Source organism: Lepisosteus oculatus, chromosome 1 (assembly GCF_040954835.1).
Source record: "Lepisosteus oculatus isolate fLepOcu1 chromosome 1, fLepOcu1.hap2, whole genome shotgun sequence".
Taxonomy (NCBI): domain Eukaryota; kingdom Metazoa; phylum Chordata; class Actinopteri; order Semionotiformes; family Lepisosteidae; genus Lepisosteus; species Lepisosteus oculatus.
Window position 1 is genome coordinate 18,907,783 of NC_090696.1, and position 21,975 is coordinate 18,929,757.

The 21,975-nt window shown below is 47.5% G+C and overlaps 1 protein-coding gene across 1 annotated transcript; it reads right to left on the reverse strand.

Annotated features, from left to right (window-relative positions):
* Positions 1–613: 613 nt before the first annotated feature.
* Positions 614–18,830, reverse strand: senp1 (SUMO specific peptidase 1). The gene is made up of 18 exons (XM_069186730.1): positions 18,435–18,830; positions 17,736–17,794; positions 15,864–16,048; positions 14,481–14,565; positions 13,213–13,402; positions 12,197–12,353; positions 10,925–11,034; positions 10,502–10,794; positions 9,055–9,118; positions 8,915–8,953; positions 8,660–8,744; positions 8,236–8,379; positions 7,525–7,656; positions 6,602–6,805; positions 6,362–6,441; positions 5,068–5,152; positions 4,103–4,198; positions 614–3,647 (listed from the first exon to the last, which is right to left on the reverse strand). Exons 1-18 carry the CDS (start codon positions 18,563–18,565, stop codon positions 3,585–3,587), a joined length of 2,202 nt encoding a protein of 733 aa, XP_069042831.1. The 5' UTR covers positions 18,566–18,830; the 3' UTR covers positions 614–3,584.
* Positions 18,831–21,975: the final 3,145 nt, after the last annotated feature.

Consider the following 21,975-nt stretch of genomic DNA (forward strand, 5'->3'; position numbering starts at 1 on the left):
ACAACCTCTTCACAGAAAGAGGTCTTCAGATGTAAATTAGGAATACCCATCACAAAACAAAATCGCAAACAAAAAAAAACCGTTTTCGGCGCGTAAAGTGCAGAAAAGTCCATTCTGAGTCCAGGAGGGGGAGAGTCATTAAATTGACCGGTCCAGATTTTAACCTTCTTGTGAGTGCTGCTGTTGTTTTGAGTTCTTACAATTATATATTTTTTTCTGTTAAAATCAGAGCCGGTTTTAGCTATAAAAGCATCACTAGCCGTGTATGTGTCCATATAGTAATCGTTACAATAATATTTTACCCAATGGGTTTCCCCCATATCGTGAAATGGAACATCTCGCGAGTCCAGGGTGGGGGTGATGATTTTTGCACCCAGATGTAATCGATCGATAGCGCGGGGAACTCGCAACAGGTGACACCCCCTCCAGCTCAAGTGACCTGTTAAGCGCCGATCTACCGGGGAGCCTACGTTCTTCTTTTACGAATCCAAAAGCATTTCGTACTTGTAGGGTGAGGGGAGCTTTGCAAAGCTTTCCTTAAAATATCCACACACTCATCCTGGGAAGAGATTCTATCGAGATAACAAGGCAGCATTAAACAATACTAATCAAGTTGCCTTTTAAGGTTTTTAATTCTACAAAGAAGGATTTTCCCTGGATACAAAACCAATAATAAAAGGTACAAAATGTCTTATTAAATAAAGAAAAAACAAGTACATACATATGAATATATACAAAATTTGTAAATTCTTGCAAAATGCTCTAAAAACGTTTTTCCTTAAAAACATTTTTAATAGTAACAATCAGTCTTGAACAAATTTCAACTCTATGCCAATGGCAATAGACAAGGAGAAATATCCGAAATTGATCTCTAACTGAAAGCAACTCAGGCTGAAGATCATTTTTGTTTTGTGGGCATGTCTTTATGGATGTGTCATTGCAGATGTGTCCATTATGGGCCTGTCATTGTAGGTGTGCCCTTGTGGGCATGTCTTTATGGGCCTGTCATTGAAGATGTCCCCTTGTGGGCATGTCTTTATGGGCCTGTCACTACAGGTGCGTCCCTGTGACGGTGTCCAGGAAGTTAATTAATCGCCATAATGAAGGTGCAGGTGTTTCAATGCCAGTCCTAGTCCTATAGGTCTCTTAAGACTCATATCCTGGTACCAGAGAAGCCCAGTGCAACAGGGTTTGTAGGTAACCCTTAAATCACCAATTTCACTTTTCTAGCACCAGTTTCTAAGGACTTAGAAACATTCCATTGCGATCACTTAAACTGATCATTTCTTAAAATTTGTTACGAGATCATCTAACTACTCTTCAGCCCACTTTAGATTTTACTTAATTGAACAGCTGACTTGCTTGATTCATCAATTATTTGACAGTCTTTGAAACTAGGCGACTTAGAGGACTGGGGCTCCCCTGACTCATAACTTAATACTGAGCTGCAGTGTGAGGTAGCTCACACTTTCAGTGTTGAGAAAAAAGGAGCACGGGGCTTATGAAGCATAGGTAGAACCCGGTATAGGTACCAGGTCACACATTTCCAATAGGAGTGACAAGGAGTGAATTCAGAAATCAGAAAATGCAGAAAGCAAAGTGTAGAACAGAATTTGAAACAATTGTTCGACAGGCCCTAAATCGCACTCTTCTGGTACTACCAAATAGGGGTTTAGGTAGGCAAGTCCAGGGTTAAAGCAAATCATAGGGAAACAAAATCAAAGGATAAGCTTTGGATAAAAGAATTCCTGGGTTTTTGCGTTTTGTGGAAACAGAATGGAAGGCAGCACAGAAGACCTGCCAGCGTGGCAAAGTGCTCCAGGCTAACAGAGAGCCGAGTAGAACGTGAACAAGTGCTGTGTAATACTCTGCTCACGGCACAGCCCACCTGAGATACAGAGCATTTAACGGAACTACTTACTGACTAAAAGGCTTCCCAAGTCTTTCGCCACTGAGCAGGCTGTCTTCACACAATCCTGCACATTTTCTGCAACCCACCTCCATACGAGAGATGGTGTTTGAAGTCCCCACTAAATCAGTAATCAACACTAAGCAAGCATGACTTATAGCACCACTTAATCATCACAGGCAAGAAAGCAGGAGCAGCTGTTCCAAAAAGCATTAGCCGATATGTTCTCTAGTTCTCCTTACGGGTTCATTATTGCTGTTTGCTTGCATGTGGTGCCCCCTTAATGCAAATGTGCAATTGGGTCTTTCAGTATCTTATCGTGAATTTTACATTTGTTGTTGCTTGGTGACAAGCATATCACTTCAATAAATAATTTTAACAAAAACAAGACACTTTCTGAAATTATTTCAGCTGTTGTGTGGAGTCCTTAAGCTATGCCAGTTCATTCAGGAGCAAGTGTTCTCCATCCCCTGTTGCCATCAGCTCAGTCCAGACTTAAATGTGAGTTTAAAGACCACACCTGGCTCAGGTGGACTCCACCAGGTGTGACCTGAAGGGAGGAGCGGCCACTTCAGACAGATGACAAGTAAGCAGTTCGCTTTTATTCCTCTAGTGTCAATTCTTAATTACTGCCTCGGGGTCTCTGCCTTCCGATCTTCTGGACACAGTCACAAGAGCAGAGCTCTTCTCTCCTGCGGTCTCCATCACTGCCGTTGGGCCCGTGTTCACAAGCGGTCTTTCCATCCATCCCGTCAGCTGTGTGCTCGTCACACTCTGGCCACACAAACCCACGCTCCCCCCTCCCCACTCCTCCGAAGCTCACCGATAGAAACTCCTTGCACGTGCCCCCCCCCCCACGACTGCTTGCAAAGGATCCCCTGTCCGAGATGAAAAAACGAAACCACGAGACTCCACCTGACGCGGTGGGAGAAAACAGACCTGGACGAAGAAATCCGGCGACATTCCCAGGCAGGGGAAGAGTAATAGCAACTCCCATTCTCATGTTGCCTATGAAGAGCTCTCAACATCGGAGCCGACTTCCTCTTCCCCGCCAACCAGGCTAAACCAGCCACCAAATCAAATGGAACCTCAGCGACTGGTGGTTTACCGTGCCCCATGTGGGCGAAGAATGGGGAAGATCAGCTTGTCGCGCTTACCCTTAAGGAGCACTAGAGATCGTTTGAGTACTTGTAATCTTTTCCTCTCCTCCACAGAACAACAGGGGGGGCTTGCTCTTCCCCCATAACAAACGCGGAGAGAGTAACATCTGAGAAGACCTTCTGTAGTGCCTCCCACTGGGCCCCAGAATTCCCTTTCAAGTCTTTTCAGCACCGCCCGACCCAATAATCCACGCTGAAATACAGCAGCCGCCCAGGAGCGCTAAACGAGAAGCCACACTGATGCGCAGGGGCAGATCGTCCCAGGACAAATGCCTTGGGAGCAGAATTGAGTGGTGAAGGAGGTCGGCCATTATCTGAAAAACATATCGGGTGCTCCAGTCTGGGCTTTTGTGGGAAGGTGTCAGTTGTCTTAAGGTTGTGGAGGAACTGAGGGAGGAGGAAAAGAGGGAGCTGGGTAGAGTTTTGGGGAAATTAAGTCAAAGTCCTTCCCAAGTCTTCCGTCCCATTACACCCCATGTCAGATTTAGGAATGCCTTGGTGCTTTCTCCCGAAATTCACAAAAGCTTCCGATTCAAGATCTCCCACACCATTCGCCTCCGGAAATATGGCATGTGTTTCTGTGGGATTGGGAAAGAAAACATTATGCATTAGGAATTTGTCTTTTTCACATACCCCAGCTTGCTCTCCATGAGACACAGATACACAGAAAGGGAGAGAAGCTTGGGGTCAGAGTGCAGGGTCAGCCATTGTACAGCGCCCCTGGAGCAGTTGGGCTTAAGGGCCTTGCTCAGGGCCCCAACAGAATAGGATTCCTCTGCCGGCTGCGGGATTTGAACCGGCAACCTTTCAGCCACAGGCGCAGATCCTTAGCCACAGAGCCACCGCTCCAACCCATATCAATAAAATTAAGCATGCTTTCTTCTTGGTTAAACAACTCAAACTGATTTAGAAAACTTCAGATCAGCTCATGGCAAGTCACTCCACCCTGATTTCACACATACAGCACTCCATGGCAAGTAACAACACAGCTCACCATGAAACCCTAACGTTCAATCTCACTGGGCATGCTCACCTGCGTGAATGTGATTGGCTTATCTTTGGTGATGTAATCAGCATATTTACAGGTAAACATTCCACAGTCACTCCCGTTCATCTGCTGAGGGATCTCCTGTAGGAGGGGGAGACGCGTTACTGTAGTACCACAGGACAAACACTGTAACTCCTACATTACAGTATTACTGTACCCTGACTGCCTTTCGAAGGATAAATACAGCACTAATCAATCATGCTCATAAACAGAGTTTCAAAGGGCTCTGATTTTTTTTTTTAAACACACTTGCTTTTTATGCAAAATATGCTATGCAAATTCGAGAGTTTGAGATCAGCGCCGAAAAAAATAATGAAAAATCAAAAATGTGGGAAATTCCCCAAATTCAAATCTGGTGAGACATGCACCCTCAGAAGGGCTCATAAACCCAAAACAAATACAAAGGGGAAAGGCAAATCAAGAAAAGTGCCTGACTTGGAGTTAAAATATAGATTTTGAACACATTAAGGGGTGGGACTGTCATCAGCTGCACACTCCTTTCATATTTATCGTCACAAGAAGATTATGGTGAGGGTTCCCTGATTTTACTTGATCTATTTTGTATACCATAGAGTAGTTTATTTGCTGTACTACACTTTTCATAATACTTTAAACTACATACGTACAGATACTAATATACCTACAAGTGATTTTACTTGCTTAAGTGAGGGGAATAGCGAGTCTAAGGAGGGTATTTTGATCATATCCAATTCTGTGTATACAGACTATGTCAGGAACCTAACTACCATGTAAAACACGACTCTACTGTAATCACATCATTCAGGCTTCAACAAATAAGAATGCAGTTGGCCATTTCTTTGGGAGGGCTGTGGTCAGTGTGATTTACCATGGTCCCATGAGGGTCACTAAGAACGCATCCCAGCACTGACCACGAACCCCTAACACTACACTTTGAACAGACTCACGGGAGAGAAGATGCTATTACTCACATTCCGCTTCTTGCTCTGCACGACCCAGCCCGATGTGTTCAGCTCTTTGTTCCTCTTGTCACGGCTCTCCTGCTGTAGGTACTGCCTGTGAGGACCAGATACGGAACCGTCAGCCTCTGTAACCAAGATCTGGACCAGGGGACTCCCTGTCCTGGTGCTGGGGGCTTACACACACCTGCTGGATTTGCTTCCAGCTACGCTCTCTTAGGTACACAACTAATCCTCTTAATTGACTTAAAAACAGGATGAACTGTTTGAATGGTTTTCAGCTCTTAACCATGTTGGGGGTTACCTTTAACCTACTGCTTTTCAGGAATAAAATGAAATCCAAACTCTTGAGGAGAAAAAAAACTTGTTAATATTCAAAGCCAGCTTACTGTTAGCTAAACTGAGGCTTCAACTGGATCATTAAGCTGGGCTGAAATGAAAGCCAGCAGGTGTACTGGTCTCCAGTACCTGAGTAGGGAACTCCTGGTCTAGATCAGGGGGTCCCAGTTTGGGTCCTGGAGGAGGCTTTTTTCCTTAAACTAAGTTATTTTAAACAGCTTTCATCTGGGACATTTTTGTAAATTTGCTTTCAATGCTCTCAAGAGGTCAAATGGAAGTTCTTATTGGCATCAACCCTGTAATGATTTCTGCGTTTCATTCTGCCTGAAATGTTAACCAGCTGGACCTCTGCAGAAGGCAGTCATATCCTGGGTGTAAACCTGATGCGCCGCCACTCCCCTTGCTGGTGGGCGTGTCAAATACACCACCACTCCCCTTGCGGGTGGGCGTGTCCAATACACCACCACTCCCCTTGCGGGTGGGCGTGTCCAATACTGTGTGACCCCCACCCGTTCAACATCAATTGATCAATTAACAAGCTATTAAGTTATTAGACAAGCTGAATTACTTAACTAAAATTTAAATACGTAAGCCAGTTGATTAAGTCATTGATTAGCACTCAAGATTCAGAGCTCAGCTGGAATGAAACCAGCAGACATGGCTTTCATCCAAGAGCAGGACTGGGAACAACCAGTCTAGACAACAGGACACAGGCTAGGCAAGAGTCTGTACTTGCAGTTTTGATCATAATAAATCACCCTTGCCACCCCCTCTTTTTAAGTCATAAATGGAACGAAAAGCACAAAAGGCCACCCAGGCTGAAATCATGTTAGAACAACTGATGTTGTTCCAAGCTGTTCAAACAACCGACGGCATTAAAAGGAGCAATGGCCTCCAGAACAGATAACAATCCCCCTAGGACAATCCTGCCGCATTTCTGCAAACTCCAATGAGGGCCAGCACTCACAGCAATAGTCTGCAGGCTTCGTCGTTGCTTCCTCCCATGGAGTCAAAGTACACGATGCTCTTCTTCCGGAAATCAACCACCTGCAGTTTAAAATCGACGAATCAAACAACCGGACCAAATCAACAGAGACCAAACTCCTCCCCCTGCTACATTCACGGGATTCAGAGAACTCCACGTTTACACTTCACTTCTGGGGACGAAGCACGTCGGTCACGGTCGACGGGTCGGGGTCTCACTCACCGCCAGGCACCAGTGGACGCCCAGGTGAATGGGCACGAGCAGGATGTCCACGGAGAAGATGTCCACCTTCTTGGTCCAGCGCCGGACGGCGGGGAAGCCCGCGTTGCGCAGCTTGGGGTAGAAGAAGGTGTTGAAGGTGTGGACGGAGGGCAGGCCCGGGCGCTTGCTCCTCTCCACCAGCATGTTCATGTAGAAATTGATCACCTGGGGGCACACGGAGAGAGAGGAGAGGCTGAGGATACGGGGGGGGGGGGCGCACAGTCACAAGTCAAACCAGGCACCCTCGCCTCTGCCCTTCTTTATTTAACTCAATCGGACAATCCAGAACAAAATCTCATCACAGGACTAAATGTCTAATCGCCAAAAAAAGTAAAGACTTTTCATTAAAACATTTTTCAGATTTAGTCGTGTGGAAGAAATAATGAGTAACAGATAGAAACTTCTTTCTGGCACGTATCGTGTAGATGTAGGACAGGAAGTAACTGATTTATATGTTCACCCTGTGTCTACTGTGACGAGCTGGTCTTGCCTTTCAATCATAATCAGGGCCGAATGGGCCAAGAGGCATCACAGAGGCACCATTGTTACTGCATGAGAACCTTACTACATCAGCTGGACAGTTCCTCAGTTCCAACTATGTCACATTACACGAGGAAAACATCTTCCAACATCTAAATGCGATCTGTTTGTTGCAGAGCCCTGTTGTGTCTGCAGGTTTAAACAACACTCCATAACAGAGCATGAGGATTGTGAGATCTCTTCACCTCGTCACAAACCGTGCCCAAGTGTACAGTGGTTAACTGGGTGCAGTTAACTACTTCAATTAGGCAGACAAGGTCGGGGTAGTTGACCTGCAGGGCCAAGGTGAGCACCCTTGTCTCCTCTTGCATGCACAAACGAGCTGTTTGGACCGGTGGCAGTACCTCGTCGTTGAGCCAGTTGAGGTGGCTCAGGGTCTGCAGGTCTTTTCGGGTGATGGTCAGCCTGAAGCCCTCGCTCAGGACTTCGTCTTGACTGCCCCCCCGCAACGCCTTGGTCACCTCCTCCTCCATCGACTGGTGAGCGAGAGAGAGGGGCGCAGGGAGGGGAGGAAAACAACAGCTTAAAACATGGAGAGAGCAGAGTCTCACACATAGATGTGACTGAACACCACATAACTCCAGTATAGTGATCTTCTGTAATATTGTACAATGACAAAGTCCCGCTACAGAACCAAGACCTTGTGTCAGTATAATGTAGGGAGCTCTTACCAGCACAGCACAGGGACAGCGTGCCAGCGTAATACTGGAGCTCTTACCAGCACAGCACAGGGACAGCGTGCCAGCGTAATACTGGAGCTCTTACCAGCACAGCACAGGGACAGCGTGCCAGCATAACACTGGAGCTCTTACCAGCACAGCACAGGGACAGCGTGCCAGCGTAACACTGGAGCTCTTACCAGCACAGCACAGGGACAGCGTGCCAGCGTAACACTGGAGCTCTTACCAGCACAGCACAGGGACAGCGTGCCAGCGTAATACTGGAGCTCCTACCAGGGACAGTGTGCCAGTGTAATATTGGAGCTCTTACCAGTGCAGGGACTGTGCCATTGCGTTACAGGAATTGTATACAGTGACTGTGCCCACACAATGTACCTGAGTGAGCTCAGGGAATTCGGGCTCCTCCCTGACTGGTTTGGTTTCCTCGACGATAGGCGCCAGGGGAACCTCCTTCTCCAGGGGCACGCGCAGGTGCAGCTCCACTGGCGGCTGGCCTGGGCGGCCCTCTGCAGACAGCCGCTAGACAGAGAGAGAGGAAGGCAAGAACGATGGACCCAGTGAAGCAGAGAATGAGAGGGTCACAAGCCAGGATTTTCACACAGGCAGGCGAGGAAACAGGAGGCACAGATGGAAGAATACATGACAGAGGTGAAGCCAAGCTGCATGTAAGAGACAGACGTCAAGATGTCAAGAGGCAGGAGGTCAGAGAGGTTAAGAAAATAAGAGAAGAAAAGCTGCCAGGACATGCACACAGGGGTTACGCCAGTGCCCTACAGAGAGCTCTCCAGGGGCGACCTACCTGTTTCTGCAGACGCGCGGCGAGGGCCTCCTGCTCCTCGATGTGTCTCCGCCGCTCCCGCGCTCGAGAATCGTACACACTCGTCCTGCCGGACAGCGGGAGAGTGAAAAAAATAAGTCAGGAATGAATGCAGGGAATTCTGAGTGGATATTTTTGCAAGGTTTTATGCATCAAAGCCCGTTCTGTGAACAAGGACACAACTGACAGAGATATGGCGGGCAAAGACATTCAAATTCCCCCAAAAATCTCACTCACAGTTCTTTGATCCACAGTTCCGTGTGGAAGAAGGGCACGCTGCAGGGAAAAGGTCGGGAACACGATCAGGAACAAGGAGTTAAAACGGACACTCCGACAAAATCCAGAAACTAATGAGAAAACGTTGGAGAGCGCGGTACCTCATCCTGTCCTCCCTCTTGGGCTGCTGTTCCTTCACGAAGATGACCGAGTCTGAGTCTTGAGCTGGAGAAGAAAGCACCGCAGTCAACCCTGTCTTTCATGCATTTCCTAGTCTTATACGTCTGCTGTCACAGTGATACTGTGGCACTGATTTCACAGGCTTATCGATGCCGACTCTCAACAGCACAAGATTGATGTTATCCCAACTTTATAGAGTCTACAGTTAAATTAATAACGACTGGAACACAGACTGCAGACCCTTTAAAAGACGACAACTTAAGCTCAAAAGTGCCTTCAGGGATTATCATGAAACAAGTCTCAAGCAAAGACACAAGTAACAGGTAAATTAGGAGTAGTAAAGACAGGATACAGTTAGCTGGAGCTTCTGGTCTTCCTCATTCAGTTCTGAGGGAACTGAAGAGGGACATATACACTATACAGTATATTGTCCATATCCAGCACTACTATATTACTACCTAACCATATTGTGGAAGGCTTTAGAATAATTGCTGGGATCTGTGTATTTAACCTTTTAACAAAATGTATGTTGAGACAGGATAAAAATGATTTGCTTGTACAGCTGCAGCAACTAATTTTCTTCTATAGGGTGTTAAGAGAAGGAATAATCATATATCAAAAGACAGGACTTGCACTCAAAAGTGTGAAATAAACGTCTGTCAGAGTCTGTACTGTATATAAGAGCTGGGAGCCCTCTGCAGTGCGTCTGTTCTGTCGTGCAGAGCTCAGAAAAAACAACCTGCACAAGACTGTGCCCTGCTGCTCCTGATGAAGAATTTCCCACAATACCAACCCGCTGTCAAAACCCAGTACTACAGTTTGCGGTTTCTAACAGAATTATACCGAGCTGTTTTTTTCTTTTTAACTGTTGGTGCATGTCCCTTACAATTATGATCAGAATATATTTCTTTGTGTGCTTCAAAAAACCATACAAAGCGAAACCAACTTCTGTCACGTATGGAAGTATGGAACCCATCTTCCTGATGTACAATTTCAAAGCAGAAGAAAGCCTCACTGTACTGAGTGGTGTCATGCTCGTCGGCAGACATATTGTATAAAAAATTAATTTTCCGGGCAAGACTTCATCAATGGTATCTGACCCGAGCAGCTGCGTTTCTTGGAGAGCGGGTCAACTCTCAGCACTAGACGAGCAACGTGCTCTTGCTCTATAACAGGGCCTCTTCAGTCCGATAACCTAGGAGGCACTGCAGCAGCAGCAGCACAAGGCCTCGGGACGAGGGTTAAATAAGCAGAATTAAATCTTAATTGCAGACCTGCAGCTGCTGATGTTAATCTCGAGGAGACCTGCACATCGTGCTGACGTGGGGAGTGCGGCCGTATGATTACAGGCCATGACTGTAAGTCTGAATCTGTCCGCAGCAGACACACCCTTGTACCGCTTCACAAGCTCAGACTCCCCGCCCCCACCTGAGGACTGCGTGTCCTGCGACGAGCTGTCCTGCAGGGCAGCGGGAGGCTCTGGGACGGGCTGGCTCGGGGACGCCCCCGGGCTGACGTGGTTGGAGAAGGGCCAGGCCGGGTTCTCCAGGTCCCCAGAGGCAGCTCCGGGGCTGGGCAGGGTGCTGGAGCCCCCGCTGGACAGCGCCCTGGGGCTGGAGGGACTCGGGGGGCTGCTGGGGACCTCCGACCGCTGTTCCTCGCCTTCCCCTGTGCAGCCTGACCGCTGGTACAAGCGGCGCGTGGAGCTGAGGAAACTGGTCCTGATGGAGAGAGAGAGAGAGGGGCGAAGGTCAGGACAGGAGCCAGCTCTGGATGGGCTTGTCTCAGAGCCACGCGCCGGAGCGGTCCGGCCCCTCTCGGCCGCGCCCCAGTAGGGGAGACGGTACTCACAGGTCCCGGTGCGAGCGCAGGCCCATGCTGGAGCCAGGATTCTGGGACAGCCCCCCGGACACCAAGACCAGCAGCTGCCGGTACACCTCTTTCTCCTCTTCGCACACCGACTGGAGGGGGGGGAGGAGAGGACACGGATTTATCAGAGGAACAGACTCCGCACCCCCTGCCAGCAGAGGATCAAACCACTACAACTAGCGACAGTCCTAACTACCAAGAACAGCCAAAGGAGGAAAAAATACTTCTGGATTCACTAATAAAAAGTTCCGTAGTGCACATCATAGATCATGTCCTTAGCTTGTTTGCCATCTCGTTTTTGTGGGTTTAGTGCAGGGGTGCAACACTCCAGCTCTGGTGAGTTACTGTCTGCAAGTTTGCAGTCCAGCTAAGGCAGCTCTCAGCTACCTAGCTGGTATTAATTCATAGAAGCTAACTTTTGTCATGACGATTCGAAAGCCAACCATGAACTTGTTTCACAATACATACTTGTGCATACGCAGGACACTTAGTGCAGCTCCTAGCGCCCCCTTCATTAGAAGAATATTACTTCATGCACTATCAAAAAGATTACTTTGAGACAACATTCCTTACACAAAGGGTGTCGGGAGTATGGCCAATAGAAACAGTGGGGTCTATTAGGTTCTATCTAATGAGTTATATGGGCCATTCATACATTTTCAAACTGCTTAATCTAACTGAGGGTCATGGGGACCAGAGCTAATTCCAGCAAGCCAAAGGCACAAGGCAGGATACACCCTGGACAGGTCGTTAGTCCATCACAGGGCTTATAGACACACACACCAGGCTAATTGTCCCAGAAGCCAATTAACCTGCCAGCACGTGTTTGGACTGTGGGAGAAAACCCACATGAACACAGGGAGAACATACACACTCCACACGGCCAGCACCCCAAGTCCAGAATTGAAACCAGGGCCCCAGGGCTGCAAGGCAGCAATGCTAACTGTGCCATCATGTAGCCCTCACTGTTCTTATTAAATATAATTTGTCAGGAACCACAACAATACACAGCAATAGATCACCCAGACAGATTAAAAAAGCAGCACCGATACAGACCGACCTGGCACACCAGTTATGATAGTTAAAAGGTCGGCCAGCAGGAGCCTGGGTTACGCAGTGCAGTGCTGGTTACGTCCTGGTCAAATGAAGGACAATATCTTTGATGGGGCACTCACAATTGCAGGCTGCCCCCGGAAGCATTAAAAAAACCCAGCGAGAATCAGCCCGTGCCCTCTCGCGCTGCTGGCGCCTCACCTCCTGGGCGGTGCAGTGCTGGACGGAGCGGCGGTAGCGGAGGATGCCACGGCGGCGCAGTGGACTCTGCACCACGCGGATAGGGAAGGTCTTCTCATACATGGAGGTGTAAGACTGGTTTGCCATGCTGCCCCCTTCTGCACAGGAGGACAACGGTCTGCAGAAGGGAGAAGGAAGCCAGTGAGAGCTCGGCATGAGAAAGGGGAACAGACACTTCATCTAGGGACCGCAGAGTGTGGGGCTGGGAGGAAGTCCCTTTCTAGAACAACAAAAATTAATTACAGGCATTATCCATACCCCCACGCAACAACAATCAGTGAAAAGTATCAAAACAAGCTGCAAAACATGGAAGATAAAATTGGGATCAGTTTGCAAATACTGGAGAGCAACATCAACATCAAGATTATTAGGGATTACAGGTTTTGCCCTGGGCGTGACACCTTCACGTTGCAGGACCCTTTATTATCACTGTTCTGAGGAGCTCACACTGAGCACAGTACCTTTTTTCTTCTAGATTATTTGTTCATTGACTTAATGCCGTGTAAAACTTCATTGCAATTAAGCACGATCTGCACTCTGAGTAACGTACCACTGCCCTGCAGATTTCCATCCTGTGGGTCTGTCGCATAAGTACCCACGAATTAACAAACTGGCCTTTTCATCGGGTTACTGACATGACCTCAGAGGTCAAAACCAATTAACCTGGACCTGCAGTGCTCCAGTGGCATGGAGGGGTGGGGCTTGCCAGGCGCTCAATGGCGTGCGGTGGTGTCAGCAGGAGATGCAACTCACCACCAAGCCATGCCAAGTCTCCTGTCAGGTACGTCCACAGAGCACATGCGCACATACTGAACCCCCTCCCCCCGGGAGGGGACATGAGTCACTGATGTGAGCCTATCCCAGCAAGCAACGGGTACAAGGCAGGTGGAAAAAACGCACGCAGAGAGAACATGCAAACTCAACACAGATAGCACCCCAGGTCCCCCAACCATTACCCTGCTAATCAGTGCTGTTACCTGGGCGCAGTCCGTGGTCCCAGCAGCAAGGTCCTGTCCATCTTGGGGGAGGAGGGAGGCTGTTTCAGGCTGCAGGCAGGGGGCGCTCTGACAGAGTGCCCATTGGTCTTGTGAGTCTCACAGGGCAAGGGGCTGACTGGCGTCTTGCCATCTGTCAAACCCGCAGCCAGTTTCTCATTCCGGAGCAATGCTACAAAGAAAGGGGGAGGAGCTTAAAAACACGCTTCACAGCAGACTGCTGTCCGAGTCTCAGGAGAGTCTCAGGTGTGCCAGCAGCCATATCACCCTGCAACTCACAACTGGCAACCCACTGAAGCTAAGCAGGTGTGAGCCTTGTCAGTACCTGGATGGGAGACCATCTGGGAAAAACTAAGGCTGCTGCTGGAAGAGGCGTTAGTGGGGCCAGTAGGGGGCGCTAACCCTGCGGCTCATGTGGGTCCTAATTCCCCAGTATAGTGACGGGGACACTATACTGTAAACAGGCGCCGTCCTTCGGATGAGATGTAAAACCGAGGTCCTGACTCTCTGTGGTCATTAAAAATCCCAGGGTGTTTCTCGAAAAGAGTAGGGGTGTAACCCCAGTGTCCTGGCCACATTTCCCCATCGGCCTTTATCAATCATGGCCTCCTAACAATCCCCCTCTATAAATTGGCTTCATTACTCTGCTCTCCTCCCCACTGATCGCTGGTGTGTGGGGAGCGTTCTGGCGCACTATGGCTGCCGTCGCATCATCCAGGTGGATGCTGCACATTGGTGGTGGTGGAGGGGAGTCCCCATTACCTGTAAAGCGCTTTGAGTGGAGTGTCCAGAAAAGCGCTATGTAAGTGTAAGCAATTATTATTAGAATTATTTAAAGAGCGCAGCTGTCGGTAGTTCTCCGTCAAGTCCAGGCCAGCAGATTTGGATTCGTCACGCCAAGATGGCAATATTACACTTATTATTTAATAATAATATAGTACCTTTAAAAGTATCTTCTCTAAGCACTGTATAGGAAAAGTTAAAAAAAGTTCAAACAAATGAACAAAGTGACAAGGACAGGAGATGAGAGAAGCACAAGGAAACACAAGGGATTAGAAATGTAGGAGAAGATGCAAGGAACAGACACATAAAAGCCTTTCTGATGAAGAAGGTGTTGAGTCTGCTCAGCATGCTTGGGGGACAAACAGGAGACGGGAATGACACGAATGAAGGTTGTGAGGTGGGGAGTAGAAAGCTCAGTCAGACAGTCAGATTATTACACCAAATCACCAGCTGTAAAAGCCTCTTACCTCGCCTAAAGGTGGTTTTCCACTCCAGCGCTGGTGAAGGGGCCACAAAGGTCTCTCCCAGAGAACCAGGAGTCCTCACAGGGAACTGCAGGGGGAAAATAAACTGTGAGAGAAAAACAATGGCTCTGCTGTGCCATTCTTACCAAGGCTCAAGCGAATCCCAGACAAACCGGGGCTCAGAAAGACGGGAATTAAGCATCGCTTTCCCTTATGGAATGCATAAGGGGAACAATGATATTGCAGGACATCCAGTCATCCAGAACTCTCTCCAGGAGCAGCTGGAGACCCAAGCCACAGCCCTGTAGAGCAGTGGCAAGCCGATCGCCCTATTCCATATCATATCTGTCCTCAAAACCCCCCACGTTTTACAGGTAGTAGCTTCATTAATTTGGCTGACAATTTTATCCAAAGAGGCTTCAGTGAGCACAGACTTGGGTACTCATATATATACTCCTCAGGAATGCTACAGTTGCTGTTGTCCCCTTGACCACAAAGTTTTTTCAAACCTGGGGTTCCAATCCACAACCCTGCAGCTCCAGAGCCCTAACCAATGCGCCACACTGCTGCCCGCAGTTAAAAGCCACACAATCCAAATGCCTGCAACAGGTTTTAAGGACCTCTGAGCCCACATTTCATTCCTGTAAATGGGAACTAATGCAGTCCTAATGTCTCAGACCAGTTATTAAATCTCATTAACTATATAAATTAATTAGACAAATTACAAATTAAGCACTAAAATTGTGAACTTCGTGAAAGTACTGTATAGTCGCCGTGGGCAAGAGTTTGCGAGAACTGTGACTTGAAGCAGCCCTTCCTGCTCACTAGTCACTGTAATGACCAATGTGCTGTGAATAAGTACAGGTTGTGCAGCAGACTTTTCACCACAGAAATACTCCAACGTGATCTGCATCCAGAGTTGACAAGTAAGTAGTATTTGTCGGCAATGACCAATAAAAAACAGTCTCAAAGTCAAGAGTAATAATTCTACTGGATTAAAAGAGATGAATTCACAAGCCTGCTTGTTCACCGTGTATCAGGGCTGCTTCAACTGACCGGATGTTTTGTTGCTTCATTCTGAATCGTAGATCATGGCGCTGCGCATTCCTGGAAATTCTGACTATTTTGTGATGTAAATTGGCGGTTTTACACATCACTGCGTACATTTGACTTTCATTATGGTTTGAAATGCACTCATCAATCCTGATTCTTTCTGAACCCAAAATATAAAAACAGAGTTGCCATTATCCTTTAAGAGCACTAAGAGAGACTGAAGTTCCCAGAAGGCCCTGCAGCTCTCTGGAGGCAGGAGGGAATTTGCTGACGGGCACCAGAAACTCGGTCTCGCCCCGGGGTCGAGGGGTCGAGGGAAGGTGGCACACGCACCTCACAGTCTCTCCACGCAGAGGTGGTGGGGGTGGGCGTGGGCTCGGGTGGCTCGGGCGGGCCAGGCGAGGCAGGCAGCATGGCCCTCAGCGAGGGGCTGACGTTGTTTCGGACCCAGGACGCCACGCTGGTGCCGCGGACCCTCACTCCTTCCGCCGCCAGCTTCACCGTGTCCACCAGGTCTCCTGGCACACGAGGAAGAGACAGGAAGTCAAGGGAAACCGATAAGAACAAATACTACCCTTGATCTTGGCCAAAATCAAGAGAAAACCCTACCCTAATCTTGGGCAAAGCATACTCGATCATCCATCAGGGCTGGCTGGAAAGCCCCAGGCCCTAGCCAGTGAGAGATGATCTCTGTCTCCTTCACCTCCCTGATCTCCATCTCTTCATCTCCTCGTTTCTCCATCTAGCCATTCTCTAACCACTTCATCCCATTCAGGGTCACGGGGGAGCCGGAGCCTATCCCAGTAAGCAACGGATGCAAGGAGGGGTCCACACTGGACAGGACGCCAGTCCACCACAGGGCACAGAGAGAGACACACTCACACCAGGGCTAATTTTCTCAGAATCTCTCAACCTACCAGGATGTCTTTTTTGACTGCGGGAGGAAAACAGAGCCCAAGGAAGAAATAATTTTATTTTATATAGTGCCTCTAAAAGCTGATACTCAAACTGCTTTACAGTAACAAAAAGCTCACCATGAGAGGAGACAGAGGAATTACACAACTACAACAAGGTTCTGGAATACAGCAGGAAAGCAAAGTGTCAGACAGAACTAGTTAAATAAACATCCTTCTAAAGAAGATCTTGAATCTTATTTGCAAGAGCTCAGGGAGGGTGACTCAGATATCCTTAGGGATAGAATTCCAGAGCTTTGGGGCATCCCACGTGAACATGAGGAGAACATACCGGCCTGGAATTGAACACAGGGCCCCAGTGCCGCAAGGCAACAATGCTAACCATGGAGCCACCATGCCGCCCAATTCCAGATCACGTGATGAGCAATTGCAAGCAAACTAGCTGAAAAGGTTGGTTTTTGATCATTCTTAAAATAGTCTTATTCACAACATGGAACAGTCCGTAATATAAAAGTACACATGCTCAGTGCGTGGCACCACCCTTAGAGGGATTTTGAACACACCTATTCTCCTGAGTCACTGCAACTCATCACACAATCGGCGCTGCTCAGATAAGCCTCAGATAAGGAAAAGCTGAACTCCACAGGGTGCCACCTGAACAGCGACCGAGGACACTCTTCTGCTCCCAGCTTACCACAGCCCAAAACTTGAGAGCACAGCCGGGTGGAAGCAGTCCCAGAGCATCCAAAAACAAAAAGGGACTGCGTTCGTCTTCCGTTTTGGCAAACGGACAGACAGTGCGTGCACAAGCCAGCGGCTCAATTAAAGTCATCATCGTTTTGAGCTCACTTGGAGTGAAAACCAGAGGATACAGGGGGCCTCTCAATCAGGATTGGGAACCACTGCCCAACGCGTTCAGTCTAAAAAAAAAAACTATCGTTTAGTCTTGAACTGAGAAGACTACAGAAGGGGACAAGCACCTGGTTCAAGTATTCAAAACCCTCAGGGGGACTGACAAACTCAACCCAGTGGACTTCTTCAGAACCAGTGGTGAAACACAAACCACTAGTAGAAACTAAGTGAAGCGCATTTAAAAATTGGGAACAGGAAACAATCCTTTACACAAAGAGTCGTGGGAGTCTGGAACAAGCTATGGAGCCACGCTGTCAAAGCCAACAGCCAGAGTGTGACAACGAACAGCCAGAGGAGAACCTTGGATTGATTATCTACTACAAACTGAAACAATTTTTTTTTTTACATTCGCTATAAAAATAAAAACCCAGCCTCTCACCCATTCTGAATTTCTTCATGGCTCTGTCCTCAGCCTCAGTGCAGCCTCCATCCAGAACACTGAAGAGCAAAAAAAAATACGGCATTTAACAACTGCACAAGACTCACAGGGAAGTGCAGTGTTCATTTGATGCAATGAATAAATAAGGATTTAACGTAGCCTACTTAAACAGGGGCGGTTTAAAACAAGAGCTGTCAAGAGGGGAAAAAAATGTTACCCACATTAGCACATTGTTTGTTCTTGATTTTGAAGTAGGTGCAGAAGAATTTAACAAAGAACTCAACTGTCAACACATGTCAAACACAAGTTGAAAAGACCAGGGGGTAAGAAAAGCAGGTGGAGAAACAGAATCAGCCGGTTTGCAAGGGCTACAAACAGAAGGTGGCTCTGGTAAGGCTGCATTAGCAAATATCTGGATATAATAGTATAGTATAGTATAAGGCCTAGCTTACAGCAAGCTTATCCGCTTTCTTGGGGTCAATCTAGATCTGTTGTAGCATATTAGTTAAGAATAGGATGTACTCACGTAATAATCCTTTCGTGACAAACTAACCCCAAAAAACAAACTTATTTTTTTTTCTAAGCCAGAGCGCTTAAAGGCGCGAATTATTTCAGTCCATCACCTATTCCCACCGACTTCACTGATTTACGAAAAAAAAGATCATACGATTAATTTATTTTGTGTGACTTTACACCCACCAGTTCAGGGATCTTTTTCTGCCCCTGGGGCCGTCTCGAACCTCATCCGTCTCCGCTACCACCGCGACTTCGTCTCCGTCCCTCAGGGAGGCGATACCGGTGCCCAGCCACTCGCGGATTTTGTTAAACATTTTAAAACTCAGTAAAAATATGATAAAAAAATAAATAGTCACCCAAGCTCCAGAAAAGCGTCTGAGTCACATGCAGTTTAAAAGCTCTGAGGTCCCCGTCCCCCGTTCACCACTGCCCGGGTATAACAGTACTCCGCACCCCGAGTCAGAGAGAAGAGAACCCCCCTCGGACAGCAAACCTGTTCTCTCACAGCCCTGAACTCACTTTTCGCCCGTTTTTCCTCCTCGGTAATTTTTAAACATTTTCCGATATTTCAGCTCTCCCCTCCCACTCCGTGGGGGAAAATCACCTATCAAAAACTAGGAGAGAAACCGGAACGGAAAAACTCAACTATGCTCTCCCGCTTCTTCCTCATTCAAACCACAACATGGCCGAGGCCCACCCACCACCATCCGGGGTCTCTATTGGACGAGCAAACCGAGAGGAGACGAAGGAGCGCCAGTGTGCGGCTCCGAGATTGGCCGGGGCCGGGCTGCGGTCATCTGTCTGACTGAACAGGCTGTTTTTGATGTAAACAGCGCTGGGATGTACCGTGATCTTCGGAATGACGGAAAAAGGGATAATTTAAAAGTTCTTAATTTTTAGTAGTTATAGATTTTTATGTTATTAACACATGTTGGACCGTCGCTTAAACTGGGAAAAGTATTCTTAGGTTTTAAATATTATTTGTCAAGCGTTTCGTTTTTAACCATCCGTAAACCTTTTGTTGAGTTCTGGTAGTAGATTTATTTCAGAAAATAATTTCAAATAAATAATTTTTTAATTATCGTTAAAAAATGATGATAGCAATAACGGAATGAGAAACTGTAAGAAACTGGAGACGAACAACTCGCTCGGATTGAGCTGTGCTGAGTTATATTTCAACTCATTTGAATTTGTAAGGAAATGTATTGATAGTTTGTTCAACCGTTTTACCTTTTCAGCATTTGATCAAACCTGTCTTCTGGGTATGTACCAGTCGAGTTTTTACTATGGCCATCTTGAAGTGAAAATTCTTAATTCGGTCTTTATTAACCTGATCCTTGCCCGCAGCCTTTGTCTTTGCACATACTCTGGTAAGGCTCATTAGGCATGTGAGTCAACAGGACTCTCCTTTCCTTCCTCAACTCAAGTTCAAGTTCACGTTTGTCATTCCAGCCATATACAAGTATACAGTGGAACGAAATATCGTTCCTCCTGGTCCACAGTGCAAATACAGACAGGGCACTGACAGACATCATAGACACGATACACATAGTGCAAAGTGCAGATTGTAGTGCAAATTACAAGGCAAATACATAATACAATATACTCAACACACTGGGGATTTAAACCCTGTTTCTGGAATTGGAGTGGGTGCAAGTACTGTAGATTCCAGTGTGTTGAGGAGCCTGACAGCCTGCCGGAAGAAGCTGTTCCAGAGTCTGGTGGAGCTAGCCCGTACACTGCGATATCTTTTTCCAGATGGTAAGAGGGTGAAGAGTTTATGGCAGGGGTGGGAGGGGTCATCTACTATACCGCAGGCCCTGTGTAATCAGCGTTTGTGATAGGTGGCGGAAATGGAAGGGAGGTAGGCTCCAATGATCTTTTCAGCTGTTTCCACAGTGTGCTGCAGGGTCTTGCGGTCTGAAGCATTGCAATTCCCAAACCAAACAGTGACACAGCTGGTCAAGGTGCTCTCGGTGGTGCTTCTGTAGAGAGTGGGAAGAATGGGCGGGGGAAGGTCTGCCCTCCTCAGTCGCCGCAGGAAACGGAGACGCTGCTGTGCCTTCTTGGCTAGGGAGGTGGTATTGAGGGACCCAAGTGAGGTCATCTGTAATGTGTACACCAAGAAACTTGGCGCTTCTAACTGCCTCCACAGGGGAGCTGTTGATGTGCAGTGGGGAGTGATCAGCGTGGGCCCTCCTGAATTCAGTGATTATCTCTTTTGTTTTGTTTGCATTAAGAGAGAGGTTGTTGTCTGTGCACCAGTACACTAGTTGCTCCACCATTAACGAAGGGGTTGTTGTTACCAGATATAAACGGGGGTGAGCACCAAAATTCCCACACAAAAAAATAGGCTATGCTTAGACACAGGGGCTCAATCACTCATGATCCTTGCACCTAAGCTAGGCCAAAACAGCCAAAACTGCTCCAGGTCTGATAGTACCGTAATCACCAAGCACATCCTACATCTTAAGAGCTCTTGACGATAAACCAGATCAGTATGTCTCAGAACGCTTGTTGGAGGACGCCTGTGCTGTGTGCTTTTTACTCCAGCAGAGCTGTAACTAATCTCCAAAGCTTACCGGATCTTGGAAATGAACAATATCCCCGGGAGAGCTGGGGAGATCATCGAGAGAGGGGGACACCTGTTAAACGTGTTGCAGTGTCTCTTGCTTGTCTCGTTATTTCTTCTGATGTTCCTTGAGAAAATCACAATAAAAATGTGATCCAAAAGAAATGAAGAGAAACCCTTTTTTCGGGAAGTGGGCTTCGGAATTGTACCGTTTCCGGTTTGTGGTTCCAAGGGCGGGATGTAAAACGGCGAGGCTTTACATGGCCATCCTGTCGGAAGAAGGAAAATTGCTTGGGATAACTCAACGGCAGAAACACCAAAACCTCACCTCAGCCCGTTCTCTCGCGCCCCTGGATCAGATTCTGTCAGGATATGTGTGCAAGGTGGTGATGACGTTCTTATCAGTCAGCCCTGGGCTCGTGGAAGACTGGGGACAGCCAGTGATGATGTCACAAAGAATACTGACACGGCATCTGTCCCAGCCAGAACACACAGCTCCCACTGATAAACAGGTGGTTCTCATAAAAGGTACAGGGGAGCAATGAGTTTAACCCCAGATGAAACAGAGTTTCAACAAAATCAAACCATCTGCTCAATTAAAAGTATTAATGTAATTTGTCATCAGTTTAGATTTAGAATAAGAGCCAGAACACCAAGGGGCCATCCAGGACCAGGACTGGATAACACTGGACTAGAGACCAGTCAGGCCAGAGGGACACCACTTCAGTCCTGATGGAACAGAAGAAAGTTTCTGGTTTTCTTCTCACTTGAGTCCTGGATTACTTTATTGAACAAGTGCCTTGTGGAAGCTCAGCCTCGTAGAAGCTTAATTAGTCTGATTCAGAAGTTCCCAATTCTGGTCACAAGGGACTGTGTCCAACAGATTTTGTAGAGCTCTCTAAATCTCCAGCTTCGCAAAAAAAACAAGGAATGGCTTCAATCTGTCCAATCAGGCAAAACAAATGGAGTAAAATTAGGTGCAAGGTGGGTAAATCCTGTATGGGGCAGCAGTCCATTACAGGATATCCACAAAAGAAGGGAGGGACAATTTAGAGATCATAATTAACCCATCCAGCATGTCTTTAAAATTTGGAAGGAAACCAGATCACCAGGACCCATGTAGACTTGGGTCCATGAGAACATGCAGACTCC